The sequence below is a fragment of the Salvelinus namaycush genome, chromosome 11 (genome assembly GCF_016432855.1).
Source record: "Salvelinus namaycush isolate Seneca chromosome 11, SaNama_1.0, whole genome shotgun sequence".
Lineage (NCBI taxonomy): Eukaryota > Metazoa > Chordata > Actinopteri > Salmoniformes > Salmonidae > Salvelinus > Salvelinus namaycush.
In genome coordinates, this window is record NC_052317.1 from 27,758,056 (window position 1) to 27,773,180 (window position 15,125).

The following is a 15,125-nucleotide window of genomic DNA, read 5'->3' on the forward strand; positions in this document are numbered from 1 at the left end:
ATGTGGCAAAGAGGGTAGCGACATGGAGAGACATGGACGAGTGACTAAAGGGTTGCATGTTCAAATCCATGAAACAGAAAACTCCTAAACATACATAGTACTGTATAAGTGCATAATATACTGTAGCTATCCAGTTCTACTAATACATAATTGGAGTACCGACATATGCAATACAATTCACCTGGCATACAAGTCTACGCTAATCAACGACATCCAATCCACCGGTACCAAACTTGTTGCCGGGGGAGTTACTGTAATTGAACATGTTCAGAATCCCAGCAAATCTGGGGTTTTCTACACACTCTCCCCATAAAAATGAAGAATTCTTAATGAGCTCTGAGTCCCTGTAGATGAGGTTCCAACAATTTCATTAATTTCAGACGGAATGACAGCCGCCAGCTACTGGCCCACTGGCCTTGTTTCATTTCCCAGTCGCCTGCCGCCGTGACATGTGTGCTGTTCCTCTTATGTCTGACTTACTTCCTAGATGGCGGAGGGGAGGGGAGGAGGGGAGGAGGAGGGGAGGGGGGGAGAGAGGGGGAACATGCCTTCCACCAGAAAGTATGTCACATAAGTTCTTTTGGAACTTTTGGAGAAAAATTATTGGGAAAAATATGTGTTTGACCAGATATATATATCACAGTAAACAAACTGTATTTAATTTTAGTGAAGTATGACAATTGAGTGCTTTTTCCACCACTGTACTTAAGTACATTTAAAACCATATAATTTTAGACTTTTACTCAAGTAGTATTTTACTGGGTGACTTTCATATTTTAGTCATTTAGCGTGCATTTGGAAAGTATTCAGACCGCTTGACCTTTCCACATTTTGTTACATTACAGCCTTATTCCAAAATTGATTAAATTAATTGTTTCTCATCAATCTACACACAATACCCCATAGTGACAAAGCAAAAACAGTTTTTTTGAAATTTTAGCAAATTTATAAAAAATCTCAAACTGAAATACCACATTTACATAAGTATTCAGACCCTTTACTCAGTACTTTGTTGAAGCACCTTTGGCAGCGATTACAGCCTTGACTCTTCTTGGGTATGACTCTACAAGCTTGGCACAGCTGTATTTGGGAAGTTTCTCTCATTCTTCTCTACAGATCCTCTCAAGCTCTGTCAGGTTGGACAGAGCTCTGTCAGGCGTTGCCGCACACCTATTTTCAGGTCTCTCCAGAGATGTTCGATCTGGTTCAAGTCCGGGGTCTGGCATTCAGGGACTTGTTCCGAAGCCACTCCTGCGTTGTCTTGGCTGTGTGCTTAGGGTCGTTGTCCTGTTGGAAGGTGAACCTTAGCCCCAGTCTGAGGTCCTGAGCACTCTGGAGCAGGTTTTCATCAAGGATCTCTCTGTACTTTGCTCCGTTCATCTTTCCCTCGATACTGACTAGTCTCCCAGTCCCTGCCGCTGAAAAACATCCCCACAGCATGATGCTGCCACCACCTTGCTTCACCATAGGGATGGTGCCAGGTTTCCTCCAGATGTGACGCTTGGCATTCAGGCCAAAGAGTTCAATCTTGGTTTCATCAGACCAGAGAATCTTGTTTCTCATGGTCTGAGACCTTTAGGTGCCATTTAGCAAACTCCAAGTGGGCTGTCATGTGCCTTTTACTGAGGAGTGGCTTCCGTCTGGCTTCTCTAGAATAAAGGCATGATTGGTGGAGTGCTACAGAGATGGCTGTCCTTCTGGCAGGTTCTCCCATCTCCACAGAAGAACTCTGGAGCTCTGTCAGAGTGACCATCGGGTTCTTGGTCACCTCCCTTACCAAGGCCCGTCTCCCCCAATTGCTCAGTTTAGCTGGGCAGCTAGCTCTAGCAACAGACTTGGTGGTTTCAAACTTCTTCCATTTAAGAATGCTGAAGGCCACTGTGTTCTTGAGGACCTTAAATGCTGCAGAAATCCTGTCTCGGAGCTCTACAGATAATTCCTTCAACCTCATGGCTTGGTTTTTGCTCTGACATGCACTGTCAACTGTGGGACCTTATATAGACAGGTGTGTGCCTTTACAAATCATGTCCAATCAACAGAATTTAACACAGGAGGACTCCAATCAAGTTGTAGAAACATTTCAAGGATGATCAATGGAAACAGGCTGAGCTCAATTTCGAGTCTCATAGCAAAGGGTCTGAATACTTATGTAAATAAGGTATTCATTTTGTATATTTTATATAAATGTGCAAAAATGTCCTAAAAACTGTTTTCGCTTTGTCATTAGGGGGTGTTGTGTGTAGATTGATGAGGATGTTTTTTATTGAATCCATTTTAGAATAAGGCCGTAACGTAACAAAATGTGGATAAAGGAAAGGGATCTGAATACTTTCTGAATGCACTGTAGCAGATGATCTAATCCAGAGCGATTTACAGGAGCAATTAGGGTTAAGTGCCTTGCTCAACGGCACATCGACAGATTTTTCACTTAGTCAGCTCAGGAGCTGAAACCACCAACCTTTCAGTTACTGGCTCATTGCTCTTAACTGCTCGTGTACCTGAGTACTTTTCTATTAAGGTATCTTTGCTTTTATTCGAGTATAACAATGAAGTATTTTATCCACCACTGTTATCGCTCACAATAATATGCAGTACGCAGCATGCAATATACTGAACATGAGTAGCAATGAGTAGCAGGAAAAAGCATGACACATCTCTCATTTGAAATAGTGACACTTGTCAGGGGATGACGCATGGAACTGAAACAGCTTTGATTCACCCAGGTCCTGACCTGAGCTAGAGGCCCCCACAAGCATAGCGTATTAAAAACTCTCTCTCTCATACACACACAGACACACACAGATGACTACTCATGATACAATAAGAGTACAGCGTGGATGTTTTCTCTTTGACTCATTACTGGCTCAGACAAAAGGATGCACTTTACGAACCCCTCCATAAACTACAGTTTGTGACCGTGCCAGACAGTTTGTCTGTCCTCGTAACACTTGAATCCAGAGACAGTACAGACATGTAGTGGTCTCTCTGACCTGCCGAGACCCCCCACTGATTATTCTGATTGAGTAACTGGAATATTTTGCACCAAGAGGCTCTGTTTCAGATTCTTCCATGTTGTTTAGACAGTTTGCGATGGGTATCTACTAAATGATGATAGAACAGCTGTTGAGTTTGGGTCTGTCCTAAACGGTGTGTCAACGTGATGCAGGTCCTTTTATGTAAGTGCATTCAGCGAGAGAAAGTGGAGAGAGAGAGAGAGAGACGTGGGCGTTGGGGTGAGCTGTGATGTCAACATGCCAGCAGCCATCTTCCCTGTATACTGTATGCTGCTTCCCTACATACAACAGAAAATACCAAATATGGATGCCAAAAATGTTGACTTCGAGCATTATGAAGAAGTAAAGTGTTAGATAAACATAAAGCAGAAATGAACCCAATCTCTCTCTCTCTCTATGCTCTCTCTCTCTCTTTCTCACTACATTTACATGTAATTCACAGAGGCCCTGGGGGGCAAAACTAAACAGGTTTTCGACACGACAGCCAATCCACTTATCCACCCACCTATCTGCTGGCTGCATAGCCACACTGTGCAGGGGAAGCACACACTTCACCTTGTTATGCATAAGCACATTTTTGTAATGATGAACAGCTATCTAACCAATCATTAATAGTAACTGCCTAACTGCAGAAGACAAGATCCATATGGATGTGTTTGCAAAAGAGTCCACAAGGAAAAACCACTGTGGACACATGGCCACAGGTTTGGAGGTCACGGAGAGGAGACGTAAGAGGCCCGTGCTGTCCCTCACCAGCTGAGCTTCAAGAAAATGTTCTGACTAAGGCCTTGATGCCAACACATTGGCACAAAATAAACAAGTGATATTTGTCCATCGTAAGTGTGCCAGAGCTTCTAGTCCAAATGTCCCACATAAATGCATAGCAATCCATATTTCACTAGTTGTAACTCACCCGCTGACCACCACGATGAAGTCCATGATATTCCATCCATTCCTCAGGTAGGAGCCTTTATGGAACACAAAGCCCAGGGCCACAAGCTTGATGCCAAACTCAAAACAGAAGATCCCAATGAAGTAAGGCTCAGTACACTCCTGTAGGGGGAAGATACAGTATGGATGCATTAGAACATCAGAGGGACACAAACCATATTGTACATTTACACAGGTATGTTTGTGAAGGTATGCACCCATGAGAATGTGTAGTTTAATACTGTCACGCCCTGACCTTAGAGATCCTTTTTATGTCTCTATTTTGGTTGGTCAGGGCGTGAGTTGGGGTGGGCATTCTATGTTTTCATTCTATGTTTTCTATTTCTATGTGTTTGGCCGGGTGTGGTTCTCAATCAGAGGCAGCTGTCTATCGTTGTCTCTGATTGAGAACCATACTTAGGTAGCCTTTTCCCACCTGTGTTTTGTGGGTAGTTGTTTTCTGTTTTGTGTGTCTTCACCTAACAGAACTGTTTCGTTTTCGTTAACACTCGTTGTTATTTTGTTTAGTGTTCAGTTTTGAATTAAATTATAATATGAACACTTACCACGCTGCGTTTTGGTCTCCTCCATTAGACGTTCGTGACAGAACTACCCACCACCAAAGGACCAAGCAGCGTGGTGGAATGGACTCCTGGACATGGGAGGAAATCTTGGACGGAAAGGGACCCTGGGCACAACCGGGAGAGTATCGCCGTCCTAAAGAGGAGCTGGAGGCAGCTAAAGCGGAGCTGCGACGCTACGAGGAGTTGGCTCGAGGAAACGTGCACGAGAGGCAGCCCAGAATTTTTTTGGGGGGGAGGCACACGGGGAGATTGGCGGAGTCAGGTAGGAGACCTGAGCCAACCCGTGCTTACCGTGGCGAGAGAGTGACCGGGCAGGCACCGTGTTATGCGGTGAAGCGCACGGTGTCCCCAGTGCGCACGCATAGTCCGGTGCGCTACATCACAGCTCCTCGCATCGGCCGGGCTATCTGGTCTCCAGTGCTTCTCCTCGGCCTGGGGTATACTGCACCAGCCCTACGCACGGTGTCCCCGGTTCGCCAGCACAGCCCAGTGCGGCCTGTTCCAACTCCCCGCACTTGCCGGGCTACAGGGGGGATCCAGCCAGGACGAGTTGTGCTAGCTCTGCGCTCGAGACCGCCAGTGCGCCTCCACGGCCCAGTGTATCCGGTGCCTCGGCTAAGGACAAGGCCTCCTGCATGTCTCTCCACTCCAGTGATGATCCATGGCACGAAGCCTCCAGTGATGATCCATGGCACGAAGCCTCCAGTGATGATCCATGGCAAGAAGCCTCCAGTGGTGATCCATGGCACGAAGCCTCCAGTGATGATCCATGGCACGAAGCCTCCAGTGATGATCCATGGCAAGAAGCCTCCTGTGATGATCCATGGCAAGAAGCCTCCAGTGATGATCCATGGCAAGAAGCCTCCAGTGATGATCCATGGCACGAAGCCTCCTGTGTGTCTCTCCACTCCAGTGACGCCCTTCAGTCCGGAGCCTCCAGCGACGATCCCCAGTCCGGAGCCTCCAGCGACGATCCCCAGTCCAGAGCCGCCAGAGTCTCCCTCCTGTCCGGAGCCGCCAGAGTCTCCCTCCTGTCCGGAGCCGCCAGAGTCTCCCTCCTGTCCGGAGCCGCAAGAGTCTCCCTCCTGTCCGGAGCCGCCAGAGTCTCCCTCCTGTCCGGAGCCGCCAGAGTCTCCCTCTTGTCCGGAGCCGCCAGAGTCTCCCTCTTGTCCGGAGCCGCCAGAGTCTCCCTCTTGTCCGGAGCCGCCAGAGTCTCCCTCTTGTCCGGAGCCGCCAGAGTCTCCCTCTTGTCCGGAGCCGCCAGAGTCTCCCTCCTGTCCGGAGCCGCCAGAGTCTCCCTCCTGTCCGGAGCCGCCAGAGTCGCCCTCCTGTCCGGAGCCGCCAGAGTCGCCCTCCTGTCCGGGGCCCGCTGCAAGGGTCCCTAGTCCGGGGTCGGCGGCAAGGGTCCCCTCCAGAGGCGCCACCTAAGTGGGCCAAGACTAAGGTGGAGCAGGGCCCACGTCCCACGCCAGAGCCGCCACCGCGGATAGATGCCCACCCAGACCCTCCCCTATAGGTTTAGGCTTTGCGGCCGGAGTCCGCACCTTTGGGGGGGGGTACTGTCACGCCCTGACCTTAGATCCTTTTTATGTCTCTATTTTGGTTTGGTCAGGGCGTGAGTTGGGGTGGGCATTCTATGTCTTGCATTCTATGTTCATTTTTCTATGCTTTCTATTTCTTTGTGTTTGGCCGGGTGTGGTTCTCAATCAGAGGCAGCTGTCTATCGTTGTCTCTGATTGAGAACCATACTTAGGTAGCCTTTTCCCACCTGTGTGTTGTGGGTAATTGTTTTCTGTTTTGTGTCTGCACCAGACAGGACTGTTTCGTTTCGTTCACTCTCTTTGTTTTTTTGTTGTTGTTTCAGTGTTCAGTTTATTTATAAAATTTAAAATGAACACTTACCACACTACGTTTTGGTCTCCTCCCTTAGACGAGCGTTACAGTGTTTCATCTAGAAATACCTTTCATATAAAGTAATTGCCTTTCACAATGCAATGGTCACAATACTTTTCATATGATTCTCTTCTCAATTGTTAAAATACATTTGACCATCACTTAATCCAACTGTGGTTAATGGTTAATCATTTAACCGTTTGGTAAACCTATAGATTTTAAACTGGTTTGTCTACTATATATGGATTTTGAGAACTACAGAAATAATATGTGTTTGTCTGTAAAGTAGAAACATCTAAATTTCATGTATGATACATGATAACCATACACAATGACTACTCGTTATTGTTAATTGATTTAACATAGTGATAACCACCTTGGTCACCATGTAAAAGGGTGTGTGTAAACATAGAGCAGGATAGACCGAAAGGGGGAGGAAGAAATCAAAGAGCTCGTGGACAAGGGGCCCGTCAGAGAGGTGGGCATGGGCCACATCAAAGAGGTGGACATCAGAGAGAGGGAGGCAGACGGCAGGGAACTGCTGTGTCTAATGAAGTCATGGCCATCATCGTTGACGATGTGGTAAACAGAGGCCTTACCACGGCAGAGGCTGCCAGATTAGTTCACCTCAATCTGATAAGATCAACTGTCAATTCGATCAAGAGAACATTTCGCCAAGAAAACTGGTAAGTCTGCAGGATATGCACTATGCTTTACCATTACATGTATAGTAAATGACATATAGTAATGCATGTAAATTACCAAAACATGTTAGTATTCTTAAGGTATGATCTGTTGACAGTATACTCTGTTCTACCCTCACGGTGGTGGCCGTGGCAGTGTGCTGACCGACCAGCAGGAGTGGGCAGTGGTGGAAATGGTGAGTGCCAGGAATGACTTACTGCTGTCCGAAATAAAGCAGAACATTGAGGAGAACGATGACACCTTTGCCAATGTGGCATCCATCAGCCTACCAACAATCACCTGCCTTTAGAAGAGGCACCAGGTATCTACGAAACATATTTACCTGGTGCCTTTCGAGAGAAACAACGACCGGGTGAAACAACTGCAGGCTGAGTATGTTCTGGTACAGCTCTATATACTGTATTACTGTTACTATTTGATGCACATGCTACTTCACAATACCATATTGGAACTACTCTGTAAAAATAACTCACCAAAATATATTTTTCGAGGGTGTTGGTGCTTGATCCTGCTGAGAACCATCACGAGTAAATCTTTGTTGATGAAGCGGGCTTCAACCTGGCCAAAACTCGGCGCCGTGGGTGGAACCTCATCGGCCAATTTTCTGTCAATTTTGTTGGCTAATGTAAGTGTATTGCCTAATGTAAAATCTGTGTAATCTACTGTAATTTATACTTCTAAGGGTGATTTGAAACATATATCTTGCATTGTTTGCTATTGGATTAACTTGTAGTTAAAAGTACTAAATGTAAAAGACCATTATGTTGTGTTTTGGTGATTAAACAAATGTTCTCATTACATTTCACATTAAAGATATTTTCAATCAATGGTTGTGTGGTGAGAGATTTTTACAATCTAAAAGGATCCCGAGTGGCACAGCGGTCTAAGGCACTGCATCTTAGCGCAAGAGGCGTCACCACAGTCCCTGGTTTTGAATCCAGGCTGTATCACATCTGGCCGTGATTAGGAGTCCCATAGGGCGGTGCACAACTGGCCCAGTGTCGTCCGGGTTCGGCCGGGGTAGGCTGTCATTGTAAATAAGAATTTGTTCTTAACTGACTTGCCTGGTTAAACAAAAATGACAGGTTTGAGTGAAAGACTAGCTGTGTGACTAGTTTGGAGTTTTTGTCCTAAGAGTTGTGAAAATGTACCAAAGCCATTAAAAAAACTGTAAGTTAGTTTCCGAGTTTCTGATAGCACGTGAACGCGGCATATCACAGCCAACATTTAAAAAAATGTAAACCTAAAAAACCCAGAAACCATAGGTCCGAATGGCAATTAGACTTGTTAAACTGGAAATAGGCTGCAAGGTATATTGTTTACTGTAGAGTAATGTGCATCCCAAATGGCACCCTATTCCCAATATAGTGCACTACTTACAGTTGAAGTCGGAAATTTACATACACCTTAGCCAAGTACATTTAAACTCCGTTTTTCACAATTCCTGACATTTAATCAGAGTAAAAATTCCCTGTCTTAGGTCAGTTAGGATCACCACTTTATTTTAAGAATGTGAAATGTCAGAATAATAGTAGAGAATGATTAATTTCAGCTTTAATTTCTTTCATCACATTCCCAGTGGGTCAGATGTTTACATACACTCAATTAGTATTTGGTAGCACTGCCTTTAAATTGTTTAACTTGGGTCAAACATTTCGGGTAGCCTTCTACAAGCTTCCCACAATAAGTTGGGTGAATTTTGGCCCATTCCTCCTGACAGAGCTGGTGTAACTGAGTCAGGTTTGTAGGCCTCCTTGCTCGCACACGCCTTTTCAGTTCTTCCCACACATTTTCTATAGGATTGAGGTCAGGGCTTTGTGATGGCCACTCTAATACCTTGACTCTGTTATCCTTAAGCCATTTTGCCACAACTTTGGAAGTACAGTCGTTGCCAAAAGTTTTGAGAATGACACAAACATTGATTTTCACAAAGTTTGCTGCTTCCGTATCTTTAGATATTTTTGTCAGATGTTACTATGGAATACTGATGTATAATTACAAGCATTTCATAAGTGTCAAAGGCTTTTATTGACAATTACATGATGTTGATGCAAAGAGTCAATATTTGCAGTGTTGACCTCTGCAATCCGCCCTGGCATGCTGTCAATTAACTTCTGGGCCACATCCTGACTGATGGCAGCCCATTCTTGCATAATCAATGCTTGAAGTTTGTCAGAATTTGTGGGTTTTTGTTTGTCCACCCGCCTCTTGAGGATTGACCAGAAGTTCTCAATGGGATTAAGGTCTGGGGAGTTTCCTGGCCATGGACACAAAATATCAGTGTTTTGTTCCCCGAGCCACTTAGTTAGCACTTTTTCCTTATGGCAAGGTGCTCCATCATGCTGGAAAAGGCATTGTTCGTCAGCAAACTGTTCCTGGATGGTTGGGAGAAGTTGCTCTCGGAGGATGTGTTGGTACCATTCTTTATTCATGGCGGTGTTCTTAGGCAAAATTGTGAGTAAGCCCACTCCCTTGGCTGAGAAGCAACCCTACACATGAATGGTCTCAGGATGCTTTACTGTTGGCATGACACAGGACAGATGGTAGCGCTCACCTTGTCTTCTCCGGACAAGCTTTTTTCCGGATGCCCCAAACAATCGGAAAGGGGATTCATCAGAGAAACCCCAGTCCTCAGCAGTCCAATCCCTGTACTTTTTGCAGAATATCAGTCTGTCCCCAATGTTTTTCCTGGAGAGAAGTGGTTTCTTTGCTGCCCTTCTCGACACCAGGCTATCCTCCAAAAGTCTTCGCCTCACTGTGCGTGCAGATGCACTCACACCTGCTTGCTGCCATTCCTGAGCAAGCTCTGTACTGGTGGTGCCCCGATCCCGCAGCTGAATCAACTTTAGGATACAGTCCTGGCGCTTGCTGGACTTTCTTGGGCGCCCTGAAGCCTTCTTCACAACAATTGAACCGCTCTCCTTGAAGTTCTTGATGATCCGATAAATGGCTAATTTAGGTGCAATCTTACTGGCAGCAATATCAGTGCCTGTGAAGCCCTTTTTGTGCAAAGCAATGATGACGGCACGTGTTTCCTTGCAGGTAACCATGGCTGACAGAGGAAGAACAATGATTCCAAGCACCACCCTCCTTTTGAAGCTTCCAGTCTGTTATTCGAACTTAATCAGCATGACAGAGTGATCTCCAGCCTTGTCCTCGTCAACACTCACGCCTGTGTTAACGAGAGAATCACTGGCATGATGTCAGCTGGTCCTTTTGTGGCAGGGCTGAAATGCAGTGGAAATGTTTTTTCGGGATTCAGTTCATTTGCATGGCAAAGAGGGACTTTGCAATTATATGCAATTCATCTGATCACTCCTCTTACCATTCTGGAGTATAGACAAATTGCCACCATACAAACTGAGGCAGCAGACTTTGTGAAAATTAATATTTGTGTCATTCTCAAAACTTTTGGCCACGACTGTATGCTTGGGGTCATTGTCCATTTGGAAGACCAAGCTTTAACTTCCTGACTGATGTCTTGAAATGTTGCTTCAATATATCCACATAATTTCCCCGATGCTATCTATTTTGTGAAGTGCACCAGTCCCTCCAGCAGTAAAGCACCCCCACAACATGATGCTGCCACCCCCGTGCATCACGGTTGGGATGGTGTTCTTCGGCTTGCAAGCCTCCCCCTTTTTCCTCCAAACATAACGATGGTCATTATGGCCAAAGAGTTCTATTTTTGTTTCATCAGACCAGAGGACATTTCTCCAAAAAGTACGATCTTTGTCCCCATGTGCAGCTGCAAACCGTAGTCTGGCTTTTTTTATGGGGGTTTTGGAGCAGTGGCTTCTTCCTTGCTGAGCGGCCTTTCAGGTTATGTCGATATAGGACTTGTTTTACTGTGGATATAGATACTTTTGTACCCGTTTCCTCCAGCATCTTCACAAGGTCCTTTGCTGTTGTTCTGGGATTGATTTGCACTTTTCTCACCAAAGTACGTTCAGCTCTAGGAGACAGAACGCGTCTCCTTCCTGAGCGGTATGGCGGCTGCGTGGTCCCATGGTGTTTATACTTGCGTACTATTGTTTGTACAGATGAACGTGGTACCTTGAGGCATTTGGAAATTGCTAACAAGGATGAACCAGACTTGTGGAGGTCTACAATTTTTTTTGTAGTCAAGCAAAGAGGCACTGAGTTTGAAGGTAGGCCTTGAAATACATCCACAGGTACACCTCCAATTGACTCAAATTATGTCAATTAGCCTATCAGAAGCTTCTAAAGCCATGACATCATTTTCTGGAATTTTCCAAGCTGTTTAAAGGCACAGACAACTTAGTGTATGTAAACTGACCCACTGGAATTGTGATACAGTGAATTATAAGTGAAATAATCTGTCTGTAAACAATTGTTGGAAAAATGACTTGTGACATGCACAAAGTAGTTGTCCTAACTGACTTGTCAAAACTATAGTTTGTTAACAATACATTTGTGGAGTGGTTGAAAAACAATAATGACTCCAACATAAGTGTATGTAAACTTGCAACTTCAACTGTAACTTTTTAGTTATGCGATGAAAGGTTCTTTGAGTGAATTGAATCGTTCACGTTACATTTTACCACTTTAGACTGTACAAAACATCTTGTTCTCACTTACTGCCTCAAGACATTATGGTACTTGCAGTTTTCAACCAATACAACAGAAAGGTGTAAATAGTTCTGTCATATGTGTTGCAATAAAATACATAGACCTCACTTGTAAACTGTAATAATAAATAATTCTGTCTGGCTATGAATAAACTGTAAACGCTGTAACCCATTTAAGTTACAACACTATATAGTGAATAGGGTCCCATTTGAGATGCAGCCTAAATGCCTAATATTAACCGATCAAGGCCTAGTCTCACCAGTCTTTTGGCCATGGGGGTCTTGTCCTCCCCAGGAAGATGTTGCTCCAGGGCCAGGACGATGCAGTTGGCCGTGATGGTCGCCAGGATCACCCACTCAAACGGTGTAAGGGCCACAAGGTTAAGGACAGGGCTTTTTTACATGATTATATACAGTTCAAGACAATCGTGACAAACCAATGATAATGACAATGCTGATTATATTGGAATGGAAACTATTATATATACACTGAGTATACAAAACATTGCAACTCAATATTAGGAAGGTGTCCCTAATGTTTGCTATACTCAGGTTATACAGAATGGCTGTGGATGTTGGTAGTTACAGTTAAATTAGAATTGTATGGATGGATTATCAGATGACGGATGGATGGACAATGGAATGGTTCAAATAGAGACTGGCATCAAAGCAGTCAGAGCTAATGTAGTATCCATGGCAACAACCTTTTACAGTAACATTTATCTGAGTGTGTTCAAAAGTCACTTTGGCCTGAGAGCCTCTTTCCCACAGGGCAACACTTCGAGGGACCTGTTGTATGTAAACTGTGATACCCACAGCTTTGCTGCTGCATCACTCTGTTAATGTGTGTGTGTGTGTGTGTGTGTGTGTGTGTGTGTGTGTGTGTGTGTGTGTGTGTGTGTGTGTGTGTGTGTGTGTGTGTGTGTGTGTGTGTGTGTGTGTGTGTGTGTGTGTGTGTGTGTGTGTGTGTGTGTGTGTGTAGCCGTGTGTGTATGAGAGACTATGTTTGACTTGGCTATCGTAAGAGGCGCCACATGAGACACTTTCTCCTTCATTATTAATTTCTAGCCTTGAGTGAAAATGGTGTCATTAACTCACTGAGGAGGGCTGTGGCGGGGGCCTCTGGGAGCTACTGTGAATCACATTGATGAGTCTACATCATGTCGGCACGACTCAAACTAGTTAAAAATAGCCAATCTAAATAAGAAAATAATACTCCACAACAAAATAATACTCCTCAACAAAATAATACTCTCCAGAGCCTTGACTTCCATTAGTCATTCACAGCCACTTGAATGAATATTCACCACCAACAACTAGACATGGGTTCAAAAAGTATTGTTTTCTTTAAAATAAATTTGATTGAACCTGCCTGGAAGTGCCAGGTGGGTGGGACTTGCACTTTTGGGACTTTCTATTCCATTGCCTCACACAAGCTCAATCAAGTGCAGAAAACGAAAGACTATCTGGTCCTGAAAACTGAAAGTCTCACACTCACACTCAGCATGACTCCATGTCAAAATAAAGGTAAAAAAAACAAATATTTATAAAATATACAAAAAATACCTCCAACCATCTGTGTTCAGCTTGTCTTGACCACTCTGGTTGTACACCCACACAACAACTGGGATGGTGGTTAAATAACAGGAAGCAGTAGAGTGGCACAATGTATGAGTATGATGATACATCTCAAAAGAGCAGTGTATTGCATTATGGAATCAATGCATTATCTGTAAAGCATAATAACTTATTAGTATAAGCATTATACCGTAAGTATAAGCATGACAAAACTGAGCTCTCTGTGGTCTTTGTGGATATTGATAGATTTAGCATAGAAAAAGGCAACAACAAAAACATGTGTATTTCTGACTAATAGACAGACTAATACACAAATGTACCTCAAAAAAATGAAGAAAATAAAAAAGAAGAACAAACTGACGGCCTACTATAACAGTCCAATCAAATCTAAAGAACTCAATTAAAAGTGACGACTGAGGACAGCCATTATAATATAGATAAGTATGGGCGCTGTCCATTGTGCTGATATGCACCACAGTCGAATTAGCAGTTAGCAATACTTTTTGACAACGGACGGACAACACAAAACACATCTTGAGTGCTGTGATATTCAGGTAGGCATAACGTGTGAGTGAGTATGTATAGTATAAGGAAGGATATGGCCATTCTATGATCCTCTTGGCGGTTTTCCGAATTAAATTGTCCTCGGCGAATATGAAGAGCGACCTGTTGACAGTGAGGCAGTTCTGCCGGTGGGGTATAGGGTTGTAGAGAGCCATGGTGCGCGCCCTCGCCGCTTTGGTTTGTTTTAGCGTCCCTGACCCTGTACCTGAAGCCGTGTCCCCGCCGTCCTCCCCGCGCTCCGGGTCCCCGGAGTCTCGGGAATCCATCGTCATCTGAACCTCATCTCCAAACCGAGCCATTCTATGGAGGGAAAAACGAGGATAAAACTTGCTATATGCTGTTGCCTTGGATATCAAAACAAATTAAAAAGCAAATGTGTAGGTAGAGTAATAAAATATCCATTGACAGCCGACCTGATGAGGCGCAAAGAGCCCCCCCCCCAAACAAAAGTTACATGCAATGTCATTCCATGCTGAAGTGAACGACAAAATGTACATTTCCTGTTGAGTTTTCATACTAATAATGTATAACGATTCGATTACACGGATTGTAAAATATGTCCATCTAGATCACCCCATCTGTCCGGGCGAGTGAACGGTGATGGTCAGTCACGCTCCAGGCAAGTTTCAACATAAACGCATCACTGGATAAACTCGGAACAGGAACAACATTCACCGACTTTTCACTTAAAACTTTCTAAAACATATAAATTCAGTAACGTACACTATAGAATGCATATTTAGCCTAAACCCAGTTGATCTTCGTTAGACAATGGAGTCCACGGGACATGTATCCTCGTCTCCAAAAACTTTACGCATCTCCTCTCATCCAGTCAAAATAGATCTTGGTAACTTTCCGAAGCGACCAGTTTGTATCGTCTAAAACATTTTCGAAATCTTTTATCCGTTTAACAATGATACATGTAATTGTTTCTGCAGAGAGAAACATTTGGCGCTAGAATACTGCTTTGATCCGCGAACGATTATCTTTCAATGTGTTTACCTGCCTCCAAATGACTACGAAGGAGAGTGAGCGCAAGCTCCCGCACACTTGCGCAACCCCTCCCACGTCTTTCAGTAGCCTATGGCAATGTTCAACATACTGTACATCTGAATGAGAATTGTCATGAGATAGAAAAATCATATTTCCGTTTCCATGGCAATATATATTTCAGTGTTGAACACTGACATTTTGTCAAAATTGTCAGTTTCCAAAAATACATATGGAAACTATCTATGCATTCTATCTCCATTATCCACACCATT

At 44.3% G+C, this 15,125-nt stretch overlaps 1 protein-coding gene across 1 annotated transcript in view; it reads right to left on the reverse strand.

Annotated features, from left to right (window-relative positions):
* Positions 1–14,126, reverse strand: part of LOC120055320 (voltage-dependent R-type calcium channel subunit alpha-1E-like) — a 79,036-nt gene extending 64,910 nt beyond the window's left edge. Inside the window, exons 1-3 of the mRNA XM_039003196.1 lie at positions 13,897–14,126; positions 11,979–12,084; positions 3,928–4,067 (exon numbers count right to left, since the gene is read on the reverse strand). Coding sequence (XP_038859124.1) covers positions 3,928–4,067; positions 11,979–12,084; positions 13,897–14,126 — 476 coding nt within the window. The remainder of the gene's footprint in view (positions 1–3,927; positions 4,068–11,978; positions 12,085–13,896) is intronic.
* Between the last annotated feature and the right edge of the window lie 999 nt (positions 14,127–15,125).